This window comes from Macaca fascicularis, chromosome X (assembly GCF_037993035.2).
Source record: "Macaca fascicularis isolate 582-1 chromosome X, T2T-MFA8v1.1".
NCBI lineage: Eukaryota > Metazoa > Chordata > Mammalia > Primates > Cercopithecidae > Macaca > Macaca fascicularis.
The window spans coordinates 119,320,802-119,334,257 of NC_088395.1; the positions used below are offsets into that span (position 1 = coordinate 119,320,802).

The 13,456-nt window shown below is 45.0% G+C and overlaps 1 protein-coding gene across 6 annotated transcripts in view; it reads right to left on the reverse strand.

Annotated features, from left to right (window-relative positions):
* AMOT (angiomotin) overlaps window positions 1-13,456 on the reverse strand; it is a 68,656-nt gene that overhangs the window by 36,415 nt on the left and 18,785 nt on the right. For 3 of the 6 annotated variants that reach the window (XM_074029151.1, XM_074029150.1, XM_074029149.1), the window contains 2 exons: window positions 5,338-5,854; window positions 878-1,022 (listed from right to left, as the gene is read on the reverse strand). In XM_074029151.1, the coding sequence (XP_073885252.1) occupies window positions 878-1,022; window positions 5,338-5,502 (310 nt within the window). In that variant the 5' untranslated portion in view covers window positions 5,503-5,854. Of the gene's footprint in view, window positions 1-877; window positions 1,023-5,337; window positions 5,855-9,356; window positions 9,466-12,289; window positions 13,224-13,456 lie in introns of those variants that run through there. The other 3 variants (XM_065538399.1, XM_015444153.3, XM_065538400.2) reach the window with 2 other exon arrangements.

Here is a 13,456-nt window from a genome sequence, read left to right on the forward strand (position 1 = left end):
GATAAAATAACCAAAATTCAAAGATAGATAGTAATATCCCTGACCGGGCACGGTGACTCATGCCTGTAATCCCAGCACTTTGGGAGGCCGAGGCGGGTGGATCACCTGAGGTCAGGAGTTTAAGACCATCATGGCCAACATGGCAAAACCCCTTCTCTACAAATACAAAAATCAGCCAGGCATGGTGGCACACACTTGTAATCCCAGCCAGCTACTGGGGAGGCTGAGGCAGGATAATTACTTGAACCTGGGAGGTAGAGGTTGCAGTGAGCCAAGATTGTGCCAGTGCTCTCCAGCCTGGGTGACAGAGCAAGATTCGAACTCAAAAAAAAAAAAAAAAAAAAAAAAGAGAGAGAGAGAGAAAAAGCAATAAAGAAAGTACCATCCCCAAGTCAGTAGTTTTGAACGTGCTGAAGGCACTTTAAAGTAGAAATATTTCCCAAAGTCTTCAATATTATCAGGTGAAAGTCAAAAATAAAAGGAGTCAGTGAGTCCTGGAAATAAGAGAGGACATTATACTTCAAGCTTGCACGGTCCAAGGGCATGCCTCTGCAAAACCTGTTAAAAAGAAGAGGCAGCACCTATTGTGGGGGTGGGCCAGGTGGGTCCAGGGGTCCCAGCAGGGATCCTGCCTGATAAACACATCAGCTCATCGCTCAGAAGACCAGTGAGGTGCATCCACACTTTGATCAATCAAGCTTGGGACTGAGCACTATTGCAGTCATAAAAAATTAGCCTGGCACATGCCCAGCCATTTACTGCCCATACCGGTGGGTTGGACAGCCCCAAAGAGCCTAGTTGAATCTTGCTCAGCCCTTCCCTTCACCACCCTGCAGTTGCTTCAGAAGTACAAAGACAAGTCCTTTGGTTCCCTCACCTCTCAGATCCCTGTTGAAATCATGCATCCTCCGAATCTCGCCCTCTAGCTTGTTTCTCATGGCTTTCTCTAGGGCCTCTCTTTTGGAGGATGACTTCACGAGGTTCTCATATGCCTCTGAGACGCGCTGGATTTCTGTCTCCACCTTAACAACAACAGAAAAGAAGATGGTGGTGATGGTAGGAGGTTGATGGGGAAAATGGTCTGAAAACAAACATGCAAATCCTCGGTGACAGCTTCTTCCAGGGCTCACAGATGGCCAGGAGGCAAGCATAACACAGTCAGACGAGAAAAGTTTCAAGGAAGGATCTCCACCTTCAACCATAAGCTTAGTAATTCACTCATGGTGCCATGGTCTTTCCTCGGGTTAAAAAAATAGACACTTTCTACCTTCAGAGGAGATGGTAAGACAGAATAAATTTTATAAATGGTTATAAAGAATTTTAATTTCTGAAGAAAACTCTTAATTTTGAAAATATTAGTAATAATATATATAGTATATAGATACTTTATTCCAAAGCATTCAAAGGGCTTTCACACGTTGGTTCCAGTCTGTACTGATTATCTGACTAATAAGCAGGATACCTCTTCTCATTTTAGCAGAGAGAAAAGTTAAATTGCCTCTGAAGAGCAACTGTCAGCAGCAGAGACCAACCCTAAAAACCCCAAGCTTCATGAAGCAGTTCAGTTCAATTTAACAAACATTTACCAAGGACCAAATATTTATACCAACTCTTTAAAGTACTATTGGGGGTGTGTAAATATGAATGAGAACATTTCCACTGCCCTCAAGGAGGTTTCAATCCAATCGAATGAAAGAATACAGGGCAAGATACATCTTTAAGAAAAGTAGAAGTAGTGCCATAAAGTACAGACAAGGAAGAAGTTATTCCTGTTTGGGGGAAGTGGGGAGGAGAACAGTATCTGGGAAGAGATGGCATTTAGAGTCAGATCCTGAAAGCTGGGTCAGATTTCAATGAGCAGAGGTGAGGGGAAGGGTATTCTATTCTGAGTAAGCAAATGCATTCCCAGAATGACCAGTCGTCTAATTTGGCTGGACACTGTGGGGTACACAGAGGGAACCTGGCGAGATATGGCTGCTAAGATAGACTGGAGTCAGATCATAAAATGCTTTTAATGCCAGGCATTTGGGCTTTATCCCATAGTCAGTGGGAAACCAGTATAGATTTTTGAACAGAAATTCACAATCAGAGTTGTGTTTTATGACACCCCTGCAAATCTCATAAAATGGGGAAAATTGGCCGGGCGCGGTGGCTCAAGCCTGTAATCCCAGCACTTTGGGAGGCCGAGACGGGCGGATCACAAGGTCAGGAGATCGAGACCATCCTGGCTAACACGGTGAAACCCCGTCTCTACTAAAAAAAAAAATACAAAAAACTAGCCGGGCGAGGTGGCGGGCGCCTGTAGTCCCAGCTACTCGGGAGGCTGAGGCAGGAGAATGGTCTAAACCCGGGAGGCGGAGCTTGCAGTGAGCTGAGATCCGGCCACTGCACCCCAGCCTGGGCGACAGAGCAAGACTCTGTCTCAAAAAAATAAAAATAAAAAAATAAAAAAATAAAATGGGGAAAATAAACTCAAAGAGAAAGAGTCTTGCTCTGAATCAGCCACAATCAGGCAGAAAATGAGAAATTAGACTCCACAGTCTTTCTGTAACTAGTATAGCTCCATTGCACATATAATAACCACACAGATATTTGCATATAATTTGTATAAGACAAATAAACCTATGGCCTATTAAGCAATTTTCAGATTAAATTGGACTCTGCAACCATTCTGCATTCCTTCTGTGTTTTCCACTATCCTGTTTAACAAAGCTCAGGGTACTTTCTGGGGAGAAATATCAGGCCCCTAGTGGGACACTAGAGGAAAGGTAAGGTTGCCAAACCAGTCAGATTCAACACGCCTCCGTGTCCAAAATTCTGCCAGAGACAGGACTGCCTGCAAACAAATAAGGCTTACACCACGGAAAAGAGCAGACTCAAAAGTGTTTTTCTCTTCACAGATGGCACCAAGATAGCAGCACAGAAGGTGAAAACTGGTGAATGGCATTTAGAGACAAGATCTGCAAGGCCTGCGCCTGATGAAGCTTTTGCATGAAACTCAAGCGCTGGGGACAGAAAATAAACATTTCTATCTGAAAGAGCAGGCTTGGTGTTGGTCTGCTCTGGGCAGCGCTTATAGTTCAAGGCTGTCCAGTTGTGCACAGAATGCAACACCTGGAAGGCAGTGTCTTTCCTCAAGGTGTGCAGACTGCTATTTCAAGATCTTATACTAATCCTTCCCCTACCCACTGTATAGATACTCTATCCTTCAAAAGGGCAAGTCCCACAGCTCTCAGTAGGGCCTTCCAGGAAAAGCCATCACAGAAGGATAGATCCACTGGTTTGGGCTGGGTGATGGTGGGGGCAGAGAGGAGGGTGGCAGCGGGTTTTCCAGACTTACTCTGTCTACTTATTCCCCTCATGAGCCTCGGGCCTTTTCATTTCCTCCAGCACTACCTGGGATCTACCTTAATTTTCCCCACTTTTCTTTTCCTCTCCTGCTCCACCTTCCCCTCTACTCTACCTGACACTGGGTCAGCCTCTACTTTCCCAACACTCAAGCTGTTCCAGTTACACTTATTTGAGGCATCTTTTCCCATCTTGGGGAACAAACAACAGCAATCCTATTCTGTTCCTCTTCCCTGTCACTGGCTGAACCCACACACACACACACACACACACACACACACACACACATACAATCACCCTGGATCCTTTGGCAAAAAGGGTCTGTAGAAGAGCTGGGTTCATCCTTCAGTGATTGTATCAAAGATGGGCTGGGATCACTCTGAAGAGAGAGTTTGGAGAGGGGGTGTCAACTGCTAACCTCATCAGCCAGGTTGGGTTTCCAGTGTATGGATATAATTAATTTATTCCACCAAAGTGATGGGGGCAGGGATATAGTTAAAATGAGGGGGTGAAAATACAAAATCAGGGAATAGCCGGGAAGAAACAATTCTCAGAGCACTCCAACAACCCTCATCCAGATTTAGGAAAACTAAGGGACAGGGAAGCCATTTTCCTATATAAAAATCCTGTTTGCCAGGCGTAGTGGCTCACGCCCGTAATCCCAGCACTTTGGGAGACCGAGGCGGGCGGATCACCTGAGGTTGGGAGTTCAAGACTAGCCTGGCCAACATGGAGAAACCCCGTCTCTACTAAAAATACGAAATTAGCCAGGTGTGGTGGCACATGCCTGTAATCCCAGCTACTCAGGGGGCTGAGGCAGGAGAATTGCTTGAACCCAGGAGGCGGAAGTTGCAGTGAGCCAAGGTTGCGCCATTGTATTCTAGGCTAGATGACAAGAACGGGGCTCTGTCTCCAAAAAAAAAGAAAAAATCCTCTGCTGATAATAAGCCCCCATCTCCTTTAGGCCCCCAGATTTGATGTCTGTTTACAAATACTCAGCTTCATTCAGGCCTCTGAAATTTCTACTCCTGGTGTTTCCTAAGGACAGAGTTTCTGGACAATACAAGGCATCCCCCTGTCCCTTCCCCACCTTCACCCTCACCTCTCTGAACAATTCACATTGTAGGGAGACCAAACCACATGAGCTCCACAATGACAAAAGCTGCAAAGAAGCTGCCAAAGGCATAACGCTATTCACCAGCAGCCCCTGGAAGCCAAGAGCTAAGGTTCCTCGCTTGGGGTACTCCAGAGCTAAAGTCCCAGCTGCAGGAGCGGGGCGGGCAGAGAAGAATGTGAACTGGAGATACAATCCTTTTTCTATTTCCTCAGCCTAGGGCTGTCACCTGTCACCCAGCTGTGGTGTTAAGCCCCTCCTGCCCCCAACACACACCAGAGAAAGAGAGCAGATGTTGAATTTGAGCTGCAGAGAGGGACCAAATCAAAGGGTGGGGAGGAGGGATTGTTGAAAGAGAGTTACTATGAGAACTCCCACTAGGAAAAGTATTCTGAGCCTTTTCCAGAACAAGGCAGGACCGCTCTAACTTTAGCTGGTGAGATTTTTCTAAGAACTACATTTATTTTTACATTTAAGATTCAAATTCATATTTGGGAAAATGTGACCAAGACAATGAGCCTTAAGGTGCTGTCAGATCCTTTACCTATACAGGCATCACCAGTATTCTTATCAAAAAGTATCACTGCCTTTTGGAATTCTAAAAGAATCAATCACGTTTTCTTTAGGACTATGGCATCTGGAAAAACTGTATAATTATTTTTCTCCTTGTGTAAATGTAAGACATTACTTCTCCTAGGTAGACAGGTAGAAGGCTTTTTCCGAAGTTTGACCCATATCTAACCTCCAGATATAAAAGTCCTGAAGATCGGCCACAAGTAATGCTGGGATTCACAAGTGGACACTTTAATGTGGATATTAAACAAGTCCCACAAATAAGACTTAGAGGCCCTAATATCCCAAAACGGAAGCCTCACCTTCTGCAGTCTTGCCACCTTCTCATAGCATCCTTCCAACTCCTGCCGCAAGTTCCGATTCTCATCTGAGAGGATCTCAACCATCTGCTGGGCTCTGGAAACAATGGCAAAAGGGTCTGCTGGCACTGGCTGATAAGAAGCAGAGGATGGCTGAGCCCGAGGCATAGCTGAATAGGCCTCTCCTGGCTGCTGCTGTGGCTGCTGCTGCTGCTGTTGGTGGTGATGATGATGATGGTGCTGCTGCTGCTGTTGCTGCTGCTGCTGACTCAGGCCAGGTTGGGAGAGACGATAGTGATCCCCCTGGTGAGCCTGATTAGGAAGGAAATGCTGCTGCGGCCTAGGCAGGTGAGCTGAATGGTCTCCCTGGTTTGGGACCAAGGGGTGTCGGGCAGGAGACAATCTAGTGGATGCTGGAGATTGTAGCAAGGGCAAGGACCCCCCAGAGGTCAGAGAAGAAGTAGGGCTGTGAGGCTGAGAGCTCCTGGTTGACAATGGCAATGAGATGTCCTGCGCTTGCCTGTAAAACATGAAGGGCAGGTGCGGGTTAATTTCTCTCCCAAGGCACTGGGGGAGAAGGGCTCACAAAAGTGAGATGAGGAGGCTTCTGATGCCCCCAGGACACCTGCAAAACGAAGAGCAGGCAGGGTCTGACTATGGGGAAGTCTAACCCTGCCTGCTCTATCTCTGCAAAGACTACAGTCCTTTTCCAGCCTGACCTTCTATGACTCTGCCTGACAAAGAGAGGTGTGATCCCATGAGGGTCAGAACCAGACAACCTCCATGGTCACTTTGTGAAAATCATAGTGATACACACTTGTATACCCATTTGCTCAAGTCTAAACATTTCAAACCATTCTTCTACAAGGTAATTTTCATCTCATTATTTTAAATTAAACCTTTTCTGACATTATACATGTGGTACAGCACACATAAAGATCCTAGTTAAGAAACTATGTTCCATTTGCCAGGAAGGAAACAACGAACAGCCATAGAAACCACCCCTCATCTTGCTATCTGCACCTCCCTTTAGTAATTCATACATTCACCAAAAAAAAAAAAAAAAAAGGCAAAACAAAACAAAAAAAAACTATTCAAGGATTGGTAGATACTTATATTACAGACACTAAATAATTATTGTTGCTTCCAGTTGTTAATGATTTAATGATTCCCATTAGCAGTAACCATAAAAAGACTTGAAGAGGGTTACAAGCAATGCTAACATACTATTTTTGGTGTAATGAATCACAAAATGTAAGAACTGGAAAGGCCTTATAAGAAAATTATTTAGTTCAACCCCATCACTGGACAGATGGGGAATGAGGTCCAGAAAGGGGAAATGATCTGCCAAATATTAGAGTGGTAGTGCCAGGGTAGAATCCTTCTTTCCCAATTCCCATTTTCTGGCTTTTTCTACTACCACAATATATTGATTTCTGTGTACTGATATTCAGATTTCCAGCCTATTGGTCATAGAAAGTTCCAGAAAGAGACCTTTGGCACATTATTTAATGTGGCTCTCCCATTTTTGTACCCAATTACCAGGTACAAAATGCTAACATCTAGGTATAAACAATTCCTACCTAATGACTATTAGCCATTAAGGGAAACAATTAAGAGTATGTGGATGGATCACTTCCACTGTCACCACTACCAGGAATAATATCTGTCAGTGTGCACTGAAGACAAAAAGCTTGTTCATCCCCTAGCTCATGCCCAATTAACCTCATATGCTCCCATGTCCTGTGGACGCTTGTTCTACCGTTGGTATTTCTCAATCCAGGGAAGACAGATGGCTAAGTGCATGGGATCTGGATCCCAACAGAGGGAGTCTGGAGACCTCTTCTGCTGCTCACGAGCTGTGTAACTTTGCGCAAGTTACTTAATCTGCATGAGCCCGTTTTATTCTTGAGGTCACAAATAAATTGCAAAAATACTGAGGTCTTCTCATTTTTGGCGCAATAGGAATTACAAAGAGTCACTTCTCTACCTCCCAGTGAGATAAGCTGATCTTGTTAGCTTGTTACTTAAAGGATATCCATGTAATCTTTGCAATAAATTGCATAAAATTCATGGTGGAACTGGGACAAATAACCAGGAGCAATTAACTTTTAACTGGCATTCCAGATGCTAAAGCACATTCCTCACACACACACTCCATTTACCATTACTGTTCATTTATCCATGTTTACAAGGGATCTTCACTATAAGGGCTTTGTATAGCTATAAAATCATTCCAAACACTTTCTCATGGATACCCAATAACCTAGATCTTCCCAAGAGTCCTCAAACCTGTTCAAACCCTGGATTCTGTCGCTCAGCCCCATCTATGCCTCTGGTGTACCCACATTCTTCCAATCACATACATCTGTCATTATAAATAATTGCTGAATATTGAACAGGGCATGCGAACTCTTTGGGCAAAGAAGAATTGACATGGTACTCATGAGTACAATTGGAAAGTTGCTGCCATACATAATATTTTTCCCCAGAGCTCAAAGCACTCATTCAATCAAAAGCCTGGGAGTTATTTATACATTTATTTGGTGAAGAGTTCCTATTTTCCAGTCTATGGATCTTCAGTTTCCTCACAGGTAAAAGACTATGTGCTCTTTTCTCTCTTTGAATGAGAGCTATTATAATTTCTACATGTCTACAGAGTTAAAATATAATGTCCTGAGATTTGTTGGGGCTTGTGTGCCTCTTTTCTGCTTTGTGGGCAGAAAAGAGGGGCTTACGTTTCATGTTCTCCAATGCAGCTCTCAAATTTTAAGGGAAAAAAAAATCACTATATTAACCTTCGTTTTTGTTCCCAGAATTTGCAAGTCCAAGGCCTGGAAGGTATTCTCTTTTAAAGACTGAACGCCCAGTTCTGAATTGGGCTTTCTCTCCACAGCTCCCCTGGGCCTCATCAAGCAACCCAGACCTCTCTCTCAAACAAACTCGGCCACTGGCCTCCCTCCTGCCTGGAGACTGAAAGGCCCCTCCACTCCCTGGACGACAGCACATGGCCTTCCAGGGACCTTGGGAAGGAGGAGACCATGAGGTCTGCAGAAGGAGGTCTCTGGGGTCAGATAAGCTGAGGATGAAGATAAACAGAGACAAGGCAGCTGCCCCTCAGTTCCCCAGACTGGAAAAGGAAGCAGATCTCAGTGCATTGTGATGTTGGGAAAACCAAGGCAGGCTGTCACTGGCTGGTTTGCAAACAAGCAACGGCTTGGGCAGTGGCAAAGGGAGAGAAAGCCCTTCAGTGAAGAACTCAATCTGGGCTTCAGCATCCACTCACCAGGGAAAAGCAGGATGGAATGAACACTGGGGTGAAGCTCCCCCTGAGAAAAAAGGATTAAGGAATGACAGGGGGTAAGGCAGAGTGTGTGTGTGTGTTGGGCGGAGAGGTGGGGGAGGGATGTCAGAGGAAGCCAAAATATACCCCAAATTAAATAATAACAGTAAGATTAATGACAGTAATAATAAAGGTGGCAGCCACATGAGCAGCACACTCTCCAGGTCCTTCAGCACACAGCAGCCTGAATCACTCCCCACTGACACGTTAACCAGGAACAACAAGCCGCCTGCAGACAACAGAATCACATGATTCCATGCAAGCCCTGACCTGCCTCCCGCCACTTCCCTCCCTTCATCCTGCTCCTTCCTAAGGCTACCTGGGCAACTGGGGCTCTGCAGAAAAGGGGACATAGCATACATGCAGGACAAAGGCCAGTGACTAAAATCAGGATCCTCCCCAAAGTTGGGGGAATGGGGTGGGGTAGGGGGTACACTCCTCCCAGAGACAGTAGTAAGGACACAAAGGGAAAGTAAAAGCCACTCCACCCAGCTGACATAGCACCTTCCACCCTGCCACATCGATGACTGGGAGTCGTCACCCTCTGCAGCCACACACACATGCACACATGTGCATGCACACACACTCCACACTCCTGGCACACACATGTGCAATCCTGCACACACACTCTCACCAGAGCAGGTGCCACCCAATAGCCTGGAACTCGACTGATCCTCACCACAGAAACTGCCTTTCCCAGGCTCTGCAATGGTGAATCGGTGAATCTGTGAATCCTGGAGCAGGCTGCAAATTCCTGATGGTTTCTCTTGCACAACCAGCTCTGCTCTGAACTACAGAGTTAGGTCACCCTTAGATTCCACTAAACAAGGATTTCAAGAAACCTCGGATCTGGGCATGATTTCAACAATTGAAAGGAGGTGGCTGCTTTATAAACAGAAATGATTTAATTTTTAAAAGCAGTTGATAAATATATAAACCCAGGATGCAGAAAAGGTTCGGCACTTAGAAAGACAAAGACTCTGAAATTTTAAAATTCTTCAGATGGCTTGGCCTTGTTTCTCATCTGGAGTTCTGGGCATTCAAGGTATTTATTTTTTAAGTGGGGAGAGGAAGACATAAGAAAGATGAAGTAATAAAAGGATTGTTTATAATTTTGTTCATTTTAACAGCAAATCTCCAGCAGTTCACTGCATCTCTAAAAGCAAACAAATGTTTTCTTAACAGCAATTTGTTCAAAAAGCTTGCTTTGCATCCTGATCTGTAATTTGTGGATTAAGGGCTCAGAATGTAGTCTTCTAATTGGCTGCTGCTAGCAGCAGTTACTTGGAAAGGTACTCAAAAACTGTATAGCTAGTTGGTTAAAGGAAATGGAGGAGGGAAAATGTGTCACCACCTTAAAGCAGTACACTTCTGGAAAGCAGTTCAACTACCTCCTTTTGCCAGTAATATGTCAATAGGTGCCACTCCCTCACGCAGGGCCCTGCAACAATTTTACAGCCAGAATTTGCCTGATGCAGACCCAAATTTCATATAGAGCATCCTCCCACTAGGGCCATTTTAGGTTTGCTTATTCATCAAGCATTATCAAGCACTCTGCTGCTCTCCCATAGAGAAAAACTTGTTACAGCAAAACTGTGTATTAAAATGTTGCTCAACAAGGGTAGATCAGCATGGGCTCTGTTGCTTTTGAGGACAGAAAGAAAGAGAAATCCACAGATAACTTAGGTGGGAGGATAAAAAAATATGTATCTTCCTGTAAAATACATGCAGCTAAATTTCTCCGGTGGTTTAATCAGGATGGGAAAAAAGAAAAAAAAGAAAAAAAAAAAAAACCCTCTTTGGGCTCCCTATTATTTATTTAGGGAGATCAAAGGGCTTTTCCATCTAGCTTCAAACACTGTGGGAGTCATTTCAGATCACAAACAATACTGGTGAATGAGTTCTGAAAATAGCTTTCCTAGGAAGGCGGGCTGTGTGCTGAGTGGGGCTGTGGCTTCTGCTCCACACCCCAGCCAACACACTCCCCTCCCACAAGGCAACAGACGTCAGCCCATCAACAGACTCTTCCATACTGACGGGAAAAGTAAAACAGAAACCCCCAGCTTCATTGATATTTTGCTGGCTTGAATGGGTTTCCACTAAGTGAAGCAGTCTTGAACAGATCAACCTTTCCCCGGGTCTTCCGTTTCATTGGTCAGATGGGAATCTGGTTCCTGATCTCTTTTAAACCTGAGTGGCCCTGTCGGTTACCCCATTTCCTGTTCCAAGACACTTATCAGAACATAGGCTCCTGCGCTTTGAAAGCTGCACAGAGGAGGTTGAAGGGTTAGGAAATCAACCTGGGTTAAGAGGGAAAAAAAAATCCTAAACTGGCAATGTTAGGGGTGGAGCCCAAAGCGAACTGCCTCTGGCTAAAAAAACAGGACCTGGAGGGCAAAACAAAGAAATACCAGGAAATGCTAGGTGCCTTCTCTTACTTTCACCCTACTCCACCCCATGACTGCCTTCTCTCCTGAGTCACTCAATGAACTTCAAGCCAGAAGGTTTTTTCCAAAATAAGCAAGTAGGGTACAGGAGACAAAGAGGTAGACATCAAAGGACATCACAGACCTAGTCTGTGAGCTGCATATAGATGAAGGCCAGCCTAGGACCAAGCACTTCACACCTGATGGCCACCCATCATTACTCACGGTCATGGGGCAGGATGCCACACTTAAATGCCACCATTGGTGCCCACAGTTTAAACCTTTTCTCCTGCCCTATATGTTGAAATACTACTGATCAGAGACATGGCCCAAATACTAACAACAGGAACAATGAACAGAATCATAGAATCATAAGATCTAGTGAATATAGCAGTGGGACAAAGGACCTCTGAATAATTAAGAAGTATATATAGGAACAACTAAGTATATAAGACAGAAATGGTACTATTTTTCCTTCTGTATTTTAGCATCTGACTAAAATTTCTATATGATGTGATGGGAATTTAACTCAAAGGTTTAAAAATGTGACAGGCAACTAATAAATTTTCTACCAAAAAAAGATACAACAGTCCAGATTTCATAAACTGCAAGCATAAGGCAAGTAACATTCTGAACCTACATACATACATAGCTCCCCCACCATAACATCTGGGTATTTGTTTAGTGTCCAAAAGAATAATGGTAATTCTATGGAAAAATGCTAACTGACAAGAAATACACAGATTTGTTTGCAAAAATAAATGATGAGAACTTCATGGAGGGGAATATGTGCAAGTGATAGGATGTTCCAGACTAATTAAAGTGCAAGGTAATTTGCTTCTACTTCTCAAGGAGGGTTTATGAGAAACACAGACCCCTTCTTCAACATCCTAGGAGACAGGACAGCGAATAGCTGCTGAAATCAAGACTTTTGCTCCTGTTCATCCACTAGGCCATTGAGGCCACGCTCAACCTACAAAGCTAAGGGATTGTTAATACAGTGCTAATCATGGCTACAGAGGCTACAAATTCAGGTTGGCAGGCAATTCTCTAAGCCAGAAGCCTGTCATGCATTGCAGAGTTTGTTATACCAAACAGCTGCCCATTCCCTCCCTAAGATTCCCAACACACAGCAGAAGCTGGTTGGGGATGAGGTCAGGAAATGACAGAAAGAGAACTCTCTTACCTGGCTGCTCCATACTCAGGGGGATGCTGATACCTCATCAGTTGCCCCTCTGTTCTCCCTGGCTGGTTCAGGCGATGCTCACTATAGAAGTGCCCTGGCTCTTGGGGCTTGCACACTACAGATTGGGGTGGCATGCCCTTGAAGGGATACTCTGGTGGGGGGCCTCGGTGTTCCATGCCCTTCAGGCTATGCTGGTTAGGAAGTGGCCCTTGGGCCTTGTAGAATTCACTGGAACTTGTGGGATTCTTGTACAGGTCATTGGGTTGTGGTGGGGAGAGGGGAGCACTGGTAACAGGTGGATGGGCCTTAACTCCACTGGTGGCCAGTGACATCTGCATTAGTCGTTCACTCAAGGAACGGACATGCCCTTGCTTAAGGTCTCTGAGTCCTTCATCTTGGTGCATCTTTCCAGGATTGAGCCGCTGAACTGATGGGCGTCCCTCGGTCCTCATCTTCTGGTTGGTGACTCCAGTGACATAGAAGGCAGCTCCAACACTGGCATGCTGTTGGCCCCGAAAGTACTGGGACTGAACCTTGGCTTCTTCGTAAGTCGGGAGTTCTTCATTATTCTGCATTCTAGGAGACAGTTGCTTCTCCATGATGATGTTTTCTGACTGGATTTCCTGCCCCTGGGGTTCTTGTCGAGCAGCATGAGCCACAAGCTGTTGGTGGTGGTCTTGGGGACTCAACACATCACTCTGAGGGCCCAGGTTCCCACTGCCAGTGGGGAAAGGAGGGCCATTCCCTGTGGCTTGCTGGTGTATGGCAAGTAGGCTGCGATTCTCACTAGGATTGCCATAGCGAAGCTGCTCTTGTAGCAAACGCTGCAATACTGTGGTCCCTCCACTTGGCTGTTCTTCAGAATTTCTCATCTCTATTGCTGGTGGTGCCTTGTGAAGAGAGAGAGAAATTGGGCACCTGGGCTGCCCTTGACCTGGGAAGGGGAAACAGGAAGCTTAACACCCAGTTGATGGATAAATTAGTCCTCTAAAGGGAATGAAAATGGATATTGGAGGGTGAGGATTCTATTGCAGAAACAAAGTAGAGAATTTAACCTAAAATTAATAGATTTTTGGGGATTCCAGGCCCTAGCACTGATATGATGAGGAAAGTGGAGGCATAAGAGCTCTAGGCTTCCTCTTTCACTTTTAGCATGAGCTAAATATT